The 19,103-nt window shown below is 43.4% G+C and overlaps 2 protein-coding genes across 2 annotated transcripts; both read right to left on the bottom strand.

The window, feature by feature from the left end:
- Positions 1-5,210: 5,210 nt before the first annotated feature.
- LOC141826336 (uncharacterized) lies at positions 5,211-6,383 on the bottom strand. The gene is made up of 2 exons (XM_074713582.1): positions 5,838-6,383; positions 5,211-5,765 (listed from the first exon to the last, which is right to left on the bottom strand). Exons 1-2 carry the CDS (start codon positions 6,381-6,383, stop codon positions 5,211-5,213), a joined length of 1,101 nt encoding a protein of 366 aa, XP_074569683.1.
- A 2,567-nt stretch (positions 6,384-8,950) lies between these two features.
- Positions 8,951-9,689, bottom strand: LOC141840479 (uncharacterized). The gene is made up of 3 exons (XM_074728478.1): positions 9,560-9,689; positions 9,375-9,480; positions 8,951-9,284 (listed from the first exon to the last, which is right to left on the bottom strand). Exons 1-3 carry the CDS (start codon positions 9,593-9,595, stop codon positions 9,142-9,144), a joined length of 285 nt encoding a protein of 94 aa, XP_074584579.1. The 5' UTR covers positions 9,596-9,689; the 3' UTR covers positions 8,951-9,141.
- Positions 9,690-19,103: the final 9,414 nt, after the last annotated feature.

The following is a 19,103-nucleotide window of genomic DNA, read 5'->3' as shown; positions in this document are numbered from 1 at the left end:
CTAAACCTGAGTTGTTATAAAGACTGGATCTTTACCATTTACTTATCACAAGTAAGTAATTTGTATGATCTTCATAACATACTATCACTCCTAATTGACTCGGAGAGTAATGAAGCTTTTATTTTCTTTTCTTTCTTTTTTGTATCGTGAATATCTACAGAAAGGAGAAATACATCTTATTTTGTTAAAAAAAATGAGTTATCAAAGTTATAAAAAGATAAGGTCCGATGACCAAATAAAATTGGTCTAGTCCAAAAAAATCAAACAAATCAGGAATCAATTGGTGTTTATTGTTCCAATTAAGAATTACTAGAGGACCATATATCTAGTATTAGTTATTTTTCATCATGTTCATTACATAGTCAGAGCAGATTGTTGGTATGTCACATGGTATATATACCCAAGGGTGGAGCCATGTGTTATTCTTCTTTAGTTGTCCGAGGGCCGACAACGGCCAACGATGTTGAGAAGGAGGATGTCGGGTGAGTCAGCGGTGGGAGAAAAGAAGACAACTTAGAAAGAAGAAGGATGTTAGATGAATTGACGGTAAGAAAAAAAGATAAGTTGGGGCCTGAGATCAACCCGAATAGATCGGCAGTCCTGGCTCCGCCATTGAATACATCAACATTTGAACTTAATCAAGCAAGGATCATAGTAGCACCCACTGGATCAGTGTGACAGAGTTAAGTGCAATTTCTCTTCCTAATCTCAACGAGTGAGAGAAGCATAATGAGGGAGAGTTGGAAACGGGGAAGAGGGAAGAGGGAGAACTTTGAAAAAAATAATATTTTTATTTTGCATTGTATGGACAAAAAATTTCTAATTCATGTTTTTACCGATAAGAGCCGAGTGGCCGAGTGGCCGAATGCCGAATGAGCCGAGTGGCCGAGCCGAGTGGCCGAACCGCCGAGTGCCGAGCAGAGTGGCCGAGCCCGATGGCCGAATGAGCCGAGTGCCGAGCCGAGTGGCCGAACCGCCGAGTGGCCGAACTGCCGAGTGCCGAGCCGAGTGGCCGAACCGCCGAATGCCGAGTCGAGAGCCGAGTGGCCGAACCGAGTGGCCGAGTGGAGCCGAGTTGCCGAGTGGCCGAGCCGAGTGGCCGAACCGCCGAGTGGCCGAGTGCCGAATGGCCGAGCCGAGTGGCCGAATGGCCGAGAGTGCCGAGTGGCCGAGTGGCCGAGTGGCCGAGCCGAGTGGCCGAACTGCCGAGTGGCCGAGCCGAGTGGATGAGTGGTCGAGGCCTGCGTTCAACGCAGTTTCCTTAAAACAGATTCGTCCCCTCACTTAGAGGTACGGACGTCTATTTCCCAGGATACAACGACAATACGATCAAGCACAGATCGTTTCCGGCGAACTGACTACACCCGTAAACTATCACAGGGGAAAGCAGAGGAAAGAGGAAGCGAGGGATCGAGAATGCTCTTGTTCTATCTCTCCATCGCTGCCTCGCTGCCTCTTTTATAACCTCGCACCATATCTCCAATTAATTAGAGATTAATGGAGATTAATGGTGGAATTGATGGCTTGATTCGAAACGTCTAATTAACTCTGGCCGTTTCAACGCCAGGTAATTAACTCTTGTCCGTTTCATTGCAGCCAACGTTACAAAAAATTGAAAGGAATGGCAAAATGTTGGTTGATCTGCTTGGGCAAATTATGCCCTGACCGGTCCGACATTCGACGCGCGCAGGTCGCGCTCGCACACAAGTTACCTTGCGGGCAGTGCAATCCGGGCCCTGGATTTGCACCCCCCCTGCGCACCCACGCGTGAGAGAGAGCCTCTCCCCTTGCATTTGTTCACAACATCAATGCTTGTGATACAATATAAACCAACCAAGTTGCCCTTCAACTACCAATGTGGGACTAAAGTCCTCCATATGAGGGTCTTCTCCATCCTTCCATTTCATTGTTTCCATTCATATTTCCAACAATCCCCCACATGAATGGAAACTGGTATGTGATAGCTTTCAGCAGTAAAGTCCGGCATAGGATAGGTAGGTTTTTATCCTTTGAACCTTCCCTTATGATAATATGTTTGCTTATTGGTTGATTTAGTAGACGCGATGTCTTTGAACCAATCGACCATTCATATAAGCATTGACACATTTCATACAGGACTTTCCCTGATATAGTTCAGTTCTCATGAGTGTGTTCGTTCTTGGCCATGAACACGCCTGGTTCTGCGAGAAGGTTTAAGATTTGTGCCTTCCAAATCTCTTCGAAGCGGCCCCACTTCTTTCTCACATAGGTGATCACTCAAGAGTATTCCACACTACTCTACTGGATCATTAAAAGTTGTGCGCTTATCCTCCATCCTATCACTATTACATTGGGTCATTTCTTCCCATAGTGATGTTCCTTAGTCAGTGCAGTTAGGTTGTCCCTTTGAACCTAGTTCTTGGGATCTCCAGTCTGCATAGGTTGGGTTTCCTTTGCACCAACATTTGCTATCGGCATCAAACCCATCCTTCGAGATGAGCTCGCGACTAACTCTCTATTTAACCCTTTGGTTAGTGGATCCGCTAGGTTATCCTTTGACTTTACATAGTCAATAGTGATAACTCCCGTTGAGAGTAGTTGTCTAATAGTGTTATGTCTACGACGCATATGTCTAGACTTTCCATTATACAAATGGCTTTGTGCCCGTCCAATTGCTGACTGACTGTCACAATGTATGCATATTGCGGGCACAGGTTTCGGCCATTTAGGAATATCTTCTAAAAATTGTCGTAACCATTCAGCCTCTTCACCACATTTGTCAAGAGCTACGAACTCAGACTCCATTGTGGATCTAGTTATTATGGTTTGTTTAGAAGATTTCCATGACACAGCAGCACCTCCTAAAGTGAATAAATATCCACTTGTAGACTTAGAGTCTTTTACCTCAGATATCCAATTAGCATCGCTGTATCCCTCGATCACCGATGGATATCTTGTATAGTGCAGCCCATAATCACGAGTGTAACGCAAATACCTTAGTATTCTTGTTATTCCTTTCCAATGCTCAACACCGGGATTACTCGTGTATCTACTCAGTTTGCTTACTGCGTAGGCTAAGTCTGGTCGTGTACAACTCATTAGGTACATCAGACTTCCAATCACTCTAGAGTACTCTATCTGAGAGCTACTCTTTCCTCGATTTTTCGATAGATGTTGACTCATATCTATCGGAGTCCGTGCCAACGCAGTATCATTCTTATTGAATTTCTCAAGAATCTTATCCACATAATGGGACTGACTAAGAACAAGTCCTTCAGCTGTTCTAAGAATTTTAATTCCTAAAATTACATCAGCTAGACCCATGTCTTTCATGTCAAATCTTGAATTCAATATTTCCTTAGTGGATTTAATTATCTTATCATTATTTCCAATGATAAGTATGTCATCTACATAAAGACACAAGATGACAAAACCATCTTCAATGTTTTTGCTGTAGATACATTTATCACACTCATTGATTCTAAATCCACTATTCAACATGACGTTGTCGAATTTCTCATGCCACTGCTTAGGAGCTTGTTTCAAGCCATACAGTGACTTGACCAATCTACATACCTTATTTTCCTGTCCTGGAGCAGAAAATCCTTCAGGTTGTTCCATGTAGATTTCCTCTTCTAAATTTCCATTTAGAAAAGCGGTCTTAACATCCATTTGATGTATTTCCAAATTCCACAATGTGGCAATTGCTAATAACACTCTAATAGAGGTTATTCTTGATACTGGAGCATATGTATCAAAATAGTCAAGGCCTTCACGCTGTCGGTAACCCTTAATTACCAATCTAGCCTTGTATCTATCTATTGTGCCATCCGATTTCTTTTTCCTCTTAAAAATCCACTTACAGCCTAATGGCTTACTTCCAGGAGGAAGATCCACAAGCTCCCAAGTATGATTTTGTAAGATAGAAGTAATTTCAGATGCAATCGCTTCTTTCCAGTGAGGTCCTTCAGAAGATCTTAAAGCTTCTGTATAATTCTGTGGTTCACTTTCCAACATAAAAGTGATAAAATCCGATCCAAAGGATTTTTCCACACGAGCTCTTTTACTCCGTCTAAGCTCTACCTCTTCTGGTTCACCCTCATGTTCTTCTTCTTGTGTTTCAAAGGTCCTCTTTGAGGAACTTGCTTCCTCTCTAGACTTATACGGAAACACATCTTCGAAGAATGAGGCATTTCTCGATTCAATTATCGAGTTTTTATGTATTTCTGGTATTAGCGATTCATATACTAGAAATCGGTAAGCACTACTATTCTGTGCATATCCTAGGAATATGCAGTCAATAGTTTTTGGTCCTATTTTAACCCTTTTTGGATTAGGTACCAACACCTTAGCAAGACACCCCCACACTCGCAAGTATTTATAGGATGACTTTCTACCATTCCATAATTCATAAGGGCTCTTGTCTATATTTTTCTGGGGTACCTTATTTAATAGGTAATTCGCTGTTAGCACAGCCTCTCCCCATAAATTTTCTGGTAGCCCAGAACTTAATAAAAGAGCATTCATCATCTCTTTTAAAGTACGATTTTTCCTCTCAGCAACACCATTTTGCTGAGGAGTATATGGAGCCGTTGTTTCGTGCCTAATTCCATGTTCAGCACAAAACTCAGCGAATGGTGAAACATATTCACCTCCTCGATCACTTCGAACCACCTTAATCTTCTTATTAAGATGATTTTCAACCTCAGTTTTATAGAGAATAAATTTCTCTATAGCCTCATCCTTACTTTTTAGAAGATACACATAACAGAATTTTGTGTTATCATCTATAAAAGTAATAAAATATTTATTTCCACCACGTGTTGGAACCCCTTTTAGGTCGCACACGTCTGTATGGATTAAGCCGAGTGGTTCTGTGTTTCTTTCAACATGTTGAAAAGATGACCTTGTCATCTTCGCTTCAACGCAAGTCTTACACTTTTGTTTCGGGTCAAGTAGGAATGTCGGAATGCTTTGCATGTTAATTAATCTTCGTATCGAATTGTAATTAACATGACCTAGTCTACTATGCCACAACACAGATGACTCAAGCATATAAGAGGAAGAACTTTCATTTTTATTCATTTTAGGCCTAATGGCCATTACACTGAGCTTAAAAAGCCCATCATTTTCATATCCCTTCCCTACAAACATTCCATTTTTGGACAACACTACCCTGTCCGACTCAAATACAATGCGAAAGCCATGCTTGCTTAAAAGTGATCCGGACACTAGATTCTTTCGAACTCCGGAACATACAACACATTGTTCAGAGTTAAATCCTTGCCCGAAGTCATCTTCAGCACCACTTTTCCACGGCCCTTGATCTCCGAGGTTGCTGAATTCCCCATATACAGTTTATCTCCATCTTTAACTTCTTCAAAGTCGTGGAGAAGCTCCTTGTTGCAGCACACATGTTTGGTGGCTCCTGTATCAATCCACCACTGCCGCGGGTTTGAACCGATGAGGTTCACTTCAGAAATGACGGCGCAGAGATCCATATCTGGCCCCTCGCTCACATTAGCCTCATGCTTCTTCTTTGGCTTTCTGCAGTCAGAAGATTTGTGACCAACACGGTCACAGTTGAAGCATTTCCCCGTGAATTTCTTTTTGCTAATGCCTCCTTTAGGCTCCATCTTGGAATACTTTGACTTCTTCCGTTTTGAGCCCTCGCCATGTTCAACAACATTGGCTTTGACCATTGACTGAGTGAATGATCGTTTGTCTGAGCTCCTGTTGTCTTCCTCAATCCGGAGTCGGACGATGAGCTCCTCGATATTCATCTCCTTTCTTTTGTGCTTCAAATAATTCTTGAAGTCCTTCCAGCCGGGAGGGAGCTTCTCTATGATTGCTGCCACCTGGAAGGTTTCACTCAGCATCATGCCTTCTGAGTGAATCTCGTGCAGGATCACTTGAAGCTCCTGGACTTGGCTGATCACCGTCTTGGAGTCCACCATTTTGAAGTCCAGGAATCGGCCAACAACAAATTTCTTGGCCCCCGCATCCTCTGTTCTGTATTTCAGGTCTAAGGATTCCCATAATTCCTTAGCCGACTTCTTTGTGCAGTATACATTATATAATGCATCTGCCAAACAGTTAAGGATATAGTTTCTGCAAAGAAACTCCGAGTGTTTCCAAGCCTCCACAGCATTGAAGGTTTGGGCATCCAAAGTACCCTCAGGTACCTTGGGTGGTTCTTCAGTCAAGAACCTAGCCAGATTAAGAGTGGTCAAGTAGAAAAGCATTTTCTGCTGCCACCTCTTGAAATTCATTCCTATGAATTTCTCTGGCTTCTCGGCATGATTGATTGGGACTGACCCAATCGGTACAGTAGTAGGAGTCGTTACCTGCACCTGTTGAGTAGTTGGCTCTGCTACTGTCATCTCAACTTGGTCCGCAGCCATCGCAACAGAAACGAATCTGTTTTAAGACTGTTACAAGCTATCTTTGCCGGAGAGAGCTGAATGGCTGAGTGGTCTGACTGCCGAGCCGAGTTGCCGAATGGCCGAGCCGAGTGGCCGAGCCGAGTGCCGAGCCGAGTGGCCGAGCTGCAGAGCCGAGTGCCGAGCCGAGTGGCCGAGCCGAGTGGCCGAACTGCCGAGTGCCGAGCCGAGTGGCCGAGCCGAGTGGCCGAACCGCCGAGTGCCGAGCGAGTGGCCGAGTGCCGAGTGGCCGAGTGCCGAGTGGCCGAGCCGAGTGCCGAGTGCCGAGTGGCCGAGCCGAGTGCCGAGCCCGAGTCCTGCCGAGCCGAGTGGCCGAGCTGCCGAGTGGCCGAAGCCGAGTGGCCGAGCCGAGTGGCCGAAGTGGCCGAACCGCCGAGCCGAGTGGCCGAACGCCGAGTGGCCGAGGCCGAGCCGAGTGGCCGAGTGCCGAACTGGCCGAGTGGCCGAGCCGAGTGGCCGAGTGGCCGAATGGCCGAGTGAGCCGAGCCGAGTGGCCGAACCGCCGAATGGCCGAATGCCGAGTGGAGTTGCCGAGTGGTCGAGGCCTGCGTTCAACGCAGTTTCCTTAAAACAGATTCGTCCCCTCCGGCGGTGCTTAGAGGTAAAGACGGACGTCTATTTCCCAGGATACAACGACAGAACCGGAAAACGATCAAGCACAGATCGTTTCCGGCGAACTGATTACACCCGTAGGCTATCACAGGGGAAAAGCAGAGGAAAGGGAAGCGAGGGATCGAGAATGCTCTTGTTCTCTTCTCCCATCGCTGCCTCGCTGCCTCTTTTATAACCTCGCACCATATCTCCAATTAATTGGAGATTAATGGTGGAATTGATGGCTTGATTCGAAACGTCTAATTAACTCTGGCCGTTTCAACGCCAGGTAATAACTCTTGTCCGTTTCATTGCAGCCAACGTTACAAAAAATTGAAAGGAATGGCAAAATGTTGGTTGATCTGCTTGGGCAAATTATGCCCTGACCGGTCCGACATTCGACGCGCGCAGGTCGCGCTCGCACACAAGTTACCTTGCGGGCAGTGCAATCCGGGCCCTGGATTTGCACCCCCCCTGCGCACCCACGCGTGAGAGAGAGCCTCTCCCCTTGCATTTGTTCACAACATCAATGCTTGTGATACAATATAAACCAACCAAGTTGCCCTTCAACTACCAATGTGGGACTAAACTCCTCCATATGAGGGTCTTCTCCATCCTTCCATTTCATTGTTTCCATTCATATTTCCAACACCGACCTCATGACCTAGTCCAGGTATCACATACCGACCTCATGAATTGGTTCTTACCTCACAAACAAACCTCGAGACTGGACCCTAGTATCGCACCCTAAGCTCAGTCATCCGCCTCAGACAGCTTGGTAATTCAGGTAAGAGCTCGACCAAATGCTTGGTTTAGTGAACAAACACGCGCCACGAGTTCGGCAAGTCACTTCATTCAGCTACGACATACATCAAAAGCTCGGATGCATCCTTAGTTCAGCTCATCTTCCCATATAAGCTCACGGCATATCTGCGCATCCCGATCACTCATACAAAACGACCTTTACTGACCTCAGGTAGCTGGACAGATGTCAACGGGTCACCACCCTGACCAATTCAGCGGGCTTAGCAGCTTATCTCTAAGGATCAAGATAGGGATCAAGTGTCCGTACTTGGTCCCAGACAATCTTAGCTGTCAAAGGAAGATAAATAACGATGCTAAGCCGTTAGATGATTGGAATTTGTCAAAGATCGGTCCGCTGATCACGCCCTCACAACCAATTGCAAACAAGGAGATCCGAGGATAACACTCTCGCTACCTCTATATAAACCCCGCAGGTATATGACAATAAACCATCTTGAATTCTCTCTACACATTTCTACTTTACTTTTCTGACTTGAGCGTCGGAGTGGCCTCGCCGGGAATCCTCGGCGCCCTACTAATCCGTGCGTTCAGTGTTTGCTTCTTCAGGCCCTTCTCGTCGACGGGTGACCCAAGGTTGATGTGGTATTTTATTAGCTAGTGGTTTGACTATCGTCGGTATCGAACCGGAACAAACCCTTTCATGACTCTATCAGTTGAAAATATAATGAGATCTTTTTGAAATCTGAAATTTTGATCAGAGAATGAGGTCATGCAAACCTTTTATTGTGGACCCTATTCTTTTTCATCTCTTAATATATATATATATATATATTAAAAATAATGGGTCCTAATAAAAATTGAAACCCTAGGTATAAGGTTTATGCCTAAAGCCGATCTGATACCCATGTATATGTGTATAGATATATGTGTATGTGATATTGTTTTTTAAAATTCAATACCACAATCGTGCAAATTGGTATTCAAAATTGATTATTAAATAAAAAATAAATTGATAAATAAAAAAATATTAGTATAGAATATATTTTATCCTCTAATAGGTATGAAGATGGACATCTTCAGTAAGCGGATGAGAATAAAAATTGAATACTTATGGGGCGGGGATGAATAGATATAAAAAATAGGGTAGGGATAAGAATGGAAGATTTGAAATTAAATCAGAGCATCCTCTACCTAAATCTCTTCATTGTCATCCCTACCTTAATCTACTCGTCTACATCACTATCTGCATGCGCTCGATTAGATTCTAATCCAATAAACTTGATCAACCAACAGTAAACATATTGATCTAATTAATATAAGTAACTTAAACCAAATTAATTCAAGCTTAATGATCATAACTAATTTATTCACCATCCTTGTCCGAGTCTTTGGCGGCCGCCACCTCCGCCAGCATCTTCTGTATCCTCTCTTCAGCCGCCTTCTCCTCCTGCTCTTTCATGTACGCCTGGAAGAACTCCGTGTTCTCCTTCTCCAACTCCTTCCAAACTATGCTTTCACAGAGTGCGCATCGATCAGAACATTAATCATGCATGAAATAAATATAAATAGAGAGCGCCAATATCTATGTTTATATACCAATGGAGGTGATGACAGGCTTGATATTGGCGTGCTTGGAGAGAGCCTCGATGCACTCCTCCTGATTCATGTGGAACACCAGGCATTGCTCGATCAAATGCTGCACCTGCATGTGATCGGTTGAATAGATGTCAAAAGTTAAGATCTCAGATGGCATGATCATGATCATGATCGATCTTACTTACCATTCTAATGTAGGAAGCCGATGAAGGTTCAGCCATGCTTAGGTTTCTTCTTTCCCTTAAGTAAATTAAATCAAACTGCTGCGGCTGCGATGGCTTCGTCGGCTGCGAAACTGCGAGCAGAGAGAGCAAGGAGGGAGTCGATCTTAAAGGCAATGCATGTGTGGGACCCAACGTCACGTGGGCGAAGCGTCGCCATTGGCCGAGATCGGATAAGGAGATCCTGCGCGTCCCCGTCACGTTACTGCACTAGATTCCCTCGTCGGCCATCGCCTCCGGGCCAATGGAGGAGCGCCACGCGGGCCACCCGGAGCAGGCTCTTGTGCAGGATGTCGTTTCGAAACGCAACTCTAGCGGGAGCGGTCGCGGTCGATCGGCGGAGCAACGGTCGGAGGAGCTGCCGTATCGGGGTAAGTCATCGTTGATCGTTTGTTATTCCTCTTCCGCATGCGTCATTGTCGCATCGTATAACGCCATTAATTAGGACTCGCAATTATGCATGAAATTATATGTGAAAGCTACTTAGAGGGAGTCATGCATGTTTGGATCGCATGCTACCTACCTACGCCCTCGCTGTCGAGAGGAAGAAGAGTGGAAACGACGTACGGAGGGGTCGCTAGCTGTCAGTTGTTCCCTCCGCACAAGAAGTTAACGTGGAGCGTTGCTGTTGGCGCCCTGGTTCTGATCGGAGTTGGGACAACGAGTGCGGTGGTCGTTGCCAAATGGTAATTATTAGCGACCCTGCTGCTGCATCATCGGTGACGTAATCGGCGGAGTTTGAAGTAAAGGGTGGTTTATTGATCCAATTAAGAATTATTAGAGGACCATATATCTAGTATTAGTTATTTTTCATCATATTCATTACATGGTCAGAGCGGATTATTGGTATGTCACATGGTATATGTACTCAAGGGTGGAGCCATGTGTTATTCTTCTTTAGTCCGAGGGTTGACAACGGCCAACAATGTTGAGAAGGAGAATGTCGGGTGAGTCGGCGATGGGAGAAAAGAAGACAACTTAGGAAGAAGGAGGATGTTAAATGAATTGACGATAAGAAAAAAGAAGGCAAGTTGGGGCCTGAGATCAGCCCGAGTGATCGGCAGTCCTGGCTCCGCCATTAAATGCATCAACATTTGAACTTAATCAAGCAAGGAGCATAGTAGCACCCACTAGATCAGTGTGATGGAGTTAAGTGCAATTTCTCTTTCTAATCTCAACGAGTGAGAGAAGCATAATGAGGGAGAGTTGGAAACGGGGAAGAGGGGAAACTTTGAAAAAAATACTATTTTTATTTTGCATTGTATGGATAAAAAATTTCTAATTCATGTTTTTACCGATCAAAAAAAAAACATCACTAACGAAGGAGAAAAGGAACAAGATTGATAGGGTTAGAGATATTGAAATCTTATAAAATAACATACGTAATTAAAAATAAATTTAAACTATTAAAAAAGAGCCCTTTTATGACTCTATCCATTAAAAATATAATGAGATCTTTATGAAATCTAAAATTTTGATTAGAGAGAATGAGGTCATGCAAACCTTTTATGATGGACCCTATTCTTTTTCATCTCTTAAAAAAATATACATAAAAACATATTTAATATATGTTAGTGAGAGCCCTAGAGCCAATCATTTGATGATTGTTGTATGGACTCATTGTATCATATTTCTATTTATAAAGGCATTTTTTTGTGGTTATTATACTTACTTGTATTGGTGCCAAATAACTAAGTATAATAATGTCCTTGAGTAGTAGGTTCATATCTATATCAATCGATTGGTTGAATCGATAGTGAGATGATATAGAGAACACTACTCTAAATGATTCCTAGTCAAGTATTAACATTCAAGGACAATGTTAATGCGACGAGACTAGCATGTAGGTCAACATGATGACTTGATCTCACAAGTCATGGATATGAGATATCAAGTTGACACATGGGTATGCATTGGAGAATGTATACTGAATGACCCGCCATGAGAAAGTATCATGGATCGTTATATGAGTGTCATATACTTTCTCATGTGGCTATTAGTATGACTATTAGTCCTTGGACCTGAAGTCACCATGGTTCCCTACATAAGGAGTTACATACTTTGGCTTCGTCAAACGTCACCCGTAACTGGGTGGACTATAAAGGCGATTACTGGGTATGTAACAAATTATGCGGAGGGATGTGAGTGATGTAGATGGGATCTATCCCTCCTATATAACGGGAGTGATATCATAGTTCTTGATAGAGTGAGACCACTAAAGTGCATGGCCATGCCCAAATGAGTCAACATGTGATGTTGAGCTCGTTTGATTGTAGTGAGTCTACTTGGAGTTCAAGACATAGATTGATTAGAGGATGACACGGTCTATGCCTCGGTTTGATCAATCATGATATCAAGGATAGAAGGACATTTGTCACATATTGTGAAGAGTCACAATTAGTAGTCACAATGGTGATGTTGGATCTCAACATTCTTGTAACTTGGGTAGTAGTGATGTGTTGCTAGATACCGCTCACTACTTATGCACCTAAATGAGTTTAGGGCATTGCCAACGTTACAAGAACCTATAGGGTCACACACAAAGGGCAATTAGGTGGAGATTAGGTTCATATGATGAACCAAGAGGATTAGATTCATGTGATGAATCAAGTTGGGTTAAGTGTAATCCAAACTAGACTAGTTGAGTTGATTTGATCAACTTTGGGAGATTAGAAGTCAAGTTTGACTTGACTTGAGAAGGAATAACTTTAAATCAAGTTTGACTTGACTTTGTGAAGTTTGATCATCATGGAAATGTTGACTTGACTTTGTGCCATGTCATCATCTATGTTGACTTGACTTATGCCACCTCATGGTCAATGCTTGACTTGACCATTTGACTTTGAGTGAGGTGGCATAAGAGGTGAAGAGTCAATGATGATGCTCCACATCATCATGGATGCCACATCATGGGGGTTACAATAAGAGTTTTGTAACCTCATGGCTTGATGACTTTAATGGGATTAATTAGCCTTGAATGGCCTTGATGTGGCCGGCCACAAAAGTGGAGAAAAAAATGTGTGGTTTTTTCATTTTTCAACGTGAAGTGCTCTTTTTCTCTCTCTCTTCCTTTGCTTTTCTCTCCTTCTTCTCTCCTCTCCTCCTTGCCAAAACCTTGTTCCTAAGGTGCTAGCACACCTTTAGTTTTGGTTTTCTCCACCTATTGTCCGTGTGGATACCATAGAGAGGTAGCGGCACTTGACTACTCTTGAGATCCGGCACCGTTTGGACGAGCGGGATACGCGAAGGGCACGCATCAAGGGTAAAACTCTTTTTCACATGTAGATCTAGAGTAGATCTAGGTATAAAACATGTATTTGCAAAATTATTTTTTTTTCGCACGGATCCGGTGGCATGGGGCTTCCGGGGTTTCCGCAACGCAAAAAGCGGTTTTTGCGGCTCGAAAAACCCAACAGTGGTATCAGAGCCACGTGCGAAACAAAACATGTTTTTATTTTAATTTTTATGAAAAATTAGTATTCTGTAAGTTTCTGTAATTTTATGATTTTTATAGATTTTTAGGGTATTTTTCTCGTAGAAGCGAAGCAACAAGTGTTAGGACACTTGTAGGCTTCGACTACCGAGAAAACCGCTCCGAAACGGCTAAAGATCTCGCCCAAACAAATTTATTTTGTTTTGGGACAGCGGCTTAAGGCGCTGTAGGATCGTGTTGGGACACTCGTGAAGGTTATTTCGCGAGTAGGGGTGTTGCCCCTAAACCCCGCAAGGGGCTATGTCCCGCGATCGCGCCCGAAATCGCTTAGCGGGACCGTTTCGGAGTTGTGACTCAAAAATTCTGTAAAATAGAAATAAAATTATAGAAATTTATGAAAATACATAATTTAGAATTATGTATAAATTGTGATTGTCATGGCCCAAAAACCCAAAATGATTGGATGTGAATGTGTTGTAATTCATAATACGGCCTGCGCGCCGTTTTTGTGTGTGTGGGTGTTGTATTTGATACGCGACCTGCGAGTCGTGCCTTTCTCTTATTATATTCTGATTGTAAATTAGATTTTAGACTCGAATGTAACTCGAGTTTCAAATTTGTAATGTACAAATTAATGCGGTGGAGAGTCCACTCGGAGACGGAGTTACGAGGAGGGAGCCGGCGACACATGGCGGTCAAAGGGAGGCGCTTGGAGAAGCGGCTTGACCCTAGGTTGACCATCCGATCTTCTCTTTGGCTAGAGAAGATCGTAGTAGGGCCATGACAAATCACAATTTAATTTATTAATTGCTTGCTTGTGTGTATGTGATGCATGCTAGTTAAGTAATTAATTAGAGCCTTAGCGATTAGATTAGATCGTAATCGCGTATATGATACACATCGACGATTAGATTAGATCTAATCGCGTCAACTCGAAATGCCTACCACGTCTTGATACCTATCACCACCTCGATCATTTGTTGTTGTTGATCTGCCAAAGCAGAGCGACGCAAATTATCTTGGTGGGGTACGGAGGGACAATCTTGGTCCCGCCTATCAAGGCTTGGATGAGTACAAACTCAATTAGATTGAGTATAACTAGTTAACTCAATTTGATCGGGTTAAAATATAGGCATTCTTCCAAAAGTTGGGAAGATAGGATAAAGATCACGTTTTTATTAACTCTTGGGCGATTAGCCAAAGCTAACTCAAGTTTTAATAAAATGAGGATTTTCATCCTATAAACAAGAGTTGCATAGAGATGTAATTGATAAATTAGTTATCTACCGATCATACTAAGTCTTGGGCGATTAGCCAAAGCTAACTCAAGGCGTAGTATGATATTGATGAATTATAGTTAATTAGTCCCACAATGACTTTCCATAAAATTTCTATAATTCAGTGGGAGTATCATTTAGTTAAAGGCCTAATTAAATGATTTTGAGAATATGATATTTATTTCTGCTTTATTTTTCTGTTGTAGATTACCATGTCAAACACGAACACCTTCTCCCTGCGATCTGTCCTTGATAAGGACAAGCTCAATGGAGCTAATTTCCTGGACTGGTACAGGAATCTAAGAATAGTTCTCACTCAAGAACGTAAACTGTACGTTCTGGAGCAGCCCATTCCGGAGGCACCTCCTGCCAATGCCCCGCGAGCTGAACGAGATGCTCACAAGAAGCATCAAGATGACGCATTAGATGTGTCATGTCTCATGCTCGCAACCATGAACTCTGAGCTCCAGAAGCAACATGAGTTGATGGGTGCTTATGATATGGTTGAACATCTTCGTCAACTGTATCAGGGACAAGCAAGGCACGAGAGATTCGAGATCTCGAAGGCACTGTTTCAGTGCAAGATGCAAGATGGGACTCCCGTAGGTCCATATGTACTCAAGATGATTGGGTACATAGAAAACCTACAGAGGTTGGGATTTCCCCTTGGCCAAGAGCTGGCCACTGACTTGATCTTGCAATCCTTGCCAGAGAGCTACAGTCAATTCGTCATGAACTACAACATGAACGAAATTGACAAGCCACTGCCTGAGCTACTTAGCATGTTGAGAACTGCTGAGCTCAACCTTAAGAAGGTTAAGCCCAACTCCATTCTGATGGTGAACAAGGGCAAAGGCAAGGGCAAGCCCAAAGGTAAGGGAAAGTCCCAAGCCAAGGGCAAGGGCAAGGCACTGAAGCCTAAAGGAGGGGTTGCCAAGGATGCTACCTGCTTCCACTGCGGTCAGACCGGGCACTGGAAGAGGAACTGCAAGGTATACTTGGAAGATCTTAAGAAGAAGAGGAGTGAGACTTCTACTTCAGGTATACATGTTATAGAAGTCAATCTATCTATTTCTTCATCATGGGTATTGGATACCGGATGTGCTACTCACATTTGTACTAATGTGCAGGCGCTGAGAAATAGCAGGGCATTGACAAAGGGCGAGGTGGACCTACGAGTAGGCAATGGAGCACGGGTTGCTGCTGTTGCTGTAGGGACTTACTTTCTATCTCTGCCCTCTGGGCTTGTACTAGAATTAGATGAGTGTTGTTATGTGCCTAGATCACTAAAAACATCATCTCTGTTTCTTGTTTAGACAAGAAAGGCTTTTCATTCATAATAAAGGACAATTGTTGTACCGTTTATTTGAAAGATATGTTCTATTGTAGTGCACATCTGATGAATGACCTCTATATTCTAGACTTAGAAAACCCCATCTATAACATAAATACCAAAAGGTTGAAATCAAATGAGTTGAACCCAACCTATCTCTGGCATTGTCGCTTAGGACACATAAATGAGAGTCGCTTGTCCCAGCTCCATAAGGATGGTCTGCTGGACTCATTTGATTTTGAATCATATGAGACATGCGAGTCATGCCTTCTAGGCAAGATGACCAAGACTCCATTTAGTGGACACAGCGAAAGAGCAACAGACTTGTTAGGACTCATACATAGCGATGTATGTGGCCCTTTCAATGTTGCTGCTAGAGGCGGTTATAGATACTTCATTACATTTACTGATGACTTCAGTAGATATGGTTATGTGTACTTGATGACACATAAGTCTGAATCCTTTGAAAAGTTCAAAGAATTCAAGAATGAAGTACAAAACCAGCATGGCAAGAGTATTAAGATACTTCGATCAGATCGAGGTGGAGAATACCTTAGCCATGAGTTTCGTGACTATCTAGCTGAGTGTGGGATTCTTATCCCAACTCACTCCTCCTGGAACACCACAGTGGAATGGTGTATCCGAAAGGAGGAATCGTACCCTATTAGATATGGTACGATCTATGATGAGTCACACAGATCTTCCTATATCCTTTTGGGGATATGCTCTAGACACCGCAGCCTTCACACTTAACCGTGTTCCATCCAAGGCTGTAATGAAGACACCATATACGATATGGACTGGGAAGAGTCCCAAGATGTCTTTCATGAAGATTTGGGGTTGTGAGGCTTACGTTCGACGTCAAGTCTCGGACAAACTGGGACCCAAATCGGATAAGTGCTATTTTGTAGGATATCCCAAGGAAACAAAGGGATATTACTTCTACATTCCCAGTCAGCACAAAGTGTTTGTGGCTAAGACTGGGGTATTTCTAGAAAGGGAATTTGTTTCTAGAAAAACTAGTGGGAGTACATTCGATCTTGAAGAAGTTCAAGATATGGATAGCACTGAGGCCTTGATGGAGACTGAACAGGAACCACAAAGTGTTGTGGATGATGAGGTTGTTGCACAAGGAGTTGTGGAACAACAACCTGTTCAAGTAGACCTACCTCTTCGCAGGTCTGATAGGATACGTCGTCAGCCTGAGAGATACTCATTTCTCTTGTCTGACCATGATGACGTTATGCTCGTTGAGAATGAGCCTACATCCTATCAGGAAGCTGTGATGAGCCCAGATTCTGAGAAATGGCTTGAGGCCATGAGATCCGAGATGGATTCCATGTACACCAACCAAGTATGGACTTTGGTTGATCCACCTGAAGGGGTCAAACCCATTGGGTGTAAGTGGGTCTTTAAGAGAAAGACTGACATGGAAGGACATACGCATACGCATACCTACAAGGGTAGGTTGGTAGCTAAAGGTTTCAAGCAGATTCATGGTATTGACTATGATGAAACCTTTTCTCCAGTTGCGATGTTTAAGTCCATTCGGATCATGCTTGCTATTGCAGCATACCACGATTATGAGATCTGGCAGATGGATGTCAAAACCGCGTTCCTGAATGGGAACTTACTCGAGGATGTGTACATGACACAACCTGAGGGTTTTGTAGATCCACAGCATACTGGTAGAGTATGCAAGCTGCATAGGTCCATTTATGGACTAAAGCAAGCTTCTCGGAGCTGGAATCTTCGATTCGATGATGCGATCAAACAGTTTGGTTTCATCAAGAATGAAGATGAACCCTGTGTCTACAAGAGGGTTGTGGGAAGCACAGTTGTCTTCCTTATATTGTATGTGGATGACATACTACTCATTGGGAATGACATCCCTTCGCTACAGTCTGTGAAGACTTGGCTTGGGAGTTGTTTCTCAATGAAGGACTTAGGTGAAGCAGCCTGTATTTTAGGCATCAAGATCTATAGAGATAGATCTAAGAGATTGCTTGGCCTAAGTCAGAGTACATACATCGACACGGTATTACTTCGGTTTGCCATGCAGAATTCCAAGAAGGGATTTCTGCCGATGTCACATGGTGTGAGTCTTTCGAAGACTCAAAGTCCCTCTTCTAGAGAGGAGAGAGACCGCATGGATCAGATCCCTTATGCTTCTGCTATAGGATCTATCATGTACGCCATGTTGTGTACTCGTCCTGATGTCTCGTATGCTTTGAGCATGACGAGCAGGTACCAGTCAGATCCAGGTGAGCGTCACTGGATAGCGGTCAAGAATATTCTGAAGTACTTGAGAAGGACTAAAGAATATTTCTTGATATATGGCGGTGAGGAAGAGCTAGCTGTAAAGGGTTACAGTGATGCCAGCTTCCAAACCGACCAGGATGACTACAGATCGCAGTCAGGGTTCGTGTTTTGCTTAAATGGTGGTGCTGTGAGCTGGAAGAGTTCGAAGCAGGACACAGTAGCTGATTCTACAACAGAGGCCGAGTACATTGCTGCATCTGAGGCAGCAAAGGAGGCTGTTTGGATCCGCAAGTTCATTACTGAGCTTGGGGTGGTTCCTAGCATTGCAGAGCCTGTAGAGCTCTATTGTGACAACAATGGAGCGATTGCACAGGCTAAGGAACCTCGCTCACACCAGCGGACCAAACACATACTACGGCGCTTCCATCTCATTCGAGAGATCATCGATAGAGGAGATGTGAAGATTTGCAGAGTACCTACAGAGGCTAACATCGCAGATCCCTTGACCAAGGCTTTGGCACAGAGAAAGCATGATGGTCACACTAGGTCATTAGGGCTTAGACCCTACAGTGATTGGCACTAGTGCTAGTGGGAGATTGTTAGTGAGAGCCCTAGAGCCAATCATTTGATGATTGTTGTATGGACTCATTGTATCATATTTCTATTTATAAAGGCATTTTATTTGTGGTTATTATACTTACTTGTATTGGTGCCAAATAACTAAGTATAATAATGTCCTTGAGTAGATAGGTTCGTATCTATATCAATCGATTGGTTGAATCGATAGTGAGATGATATAGAGAACACTACTCTAAATGATTCCTAGTCAAGTATTAACATTCAAGGACAATGTTAATGCGACGAGACTAGCATGTAGGTCAACATGATGACTTGATCTCACAAGTCATGGATATGAGATATCAAGTTGACACATGGGTATGCATTGGAGAATGTATACTGAATGACCCGCCATGAGAAAGTATCATGGATCGTTATATGAGTGTCATATACTTTCTCATGTGGCTATTAGTATGACTATTAGTCCTTGGACCTGAAGTCACCATGGTTCCCTACATAAGGAGTTACTTACTTTGGCTTCGTCAAACGTCACCCGTAACTGGGTGGACTATAAAGGCGATTACTGGGTATGTAACAAATTATGCGGAGGGATGTGAGTGATGTAGATGGGATCTATCCCTCCTA

The sequence above is a fragment of the Curcuma longa genome, chromosome 1 (assembly GCF_044706935.1).
Source record: "Curcuma longa cultivar G26 ecotype Majalengka, Jawa Barat chromosome 1, ITB_CL_G26_1.1, whole genome shotgun sequence".
Lineage (NCBI taxonomy): Eukaryota > Viridiplantae > Streptophyta > Magnoliopsida > Zingiberales > Zingiberaceae > Curcuma > Curcuma longa.
Note: the sequence above shows the minus strand (reverse complement) of the source record. Positions and strands in the feature narration are given on the sequence as shown.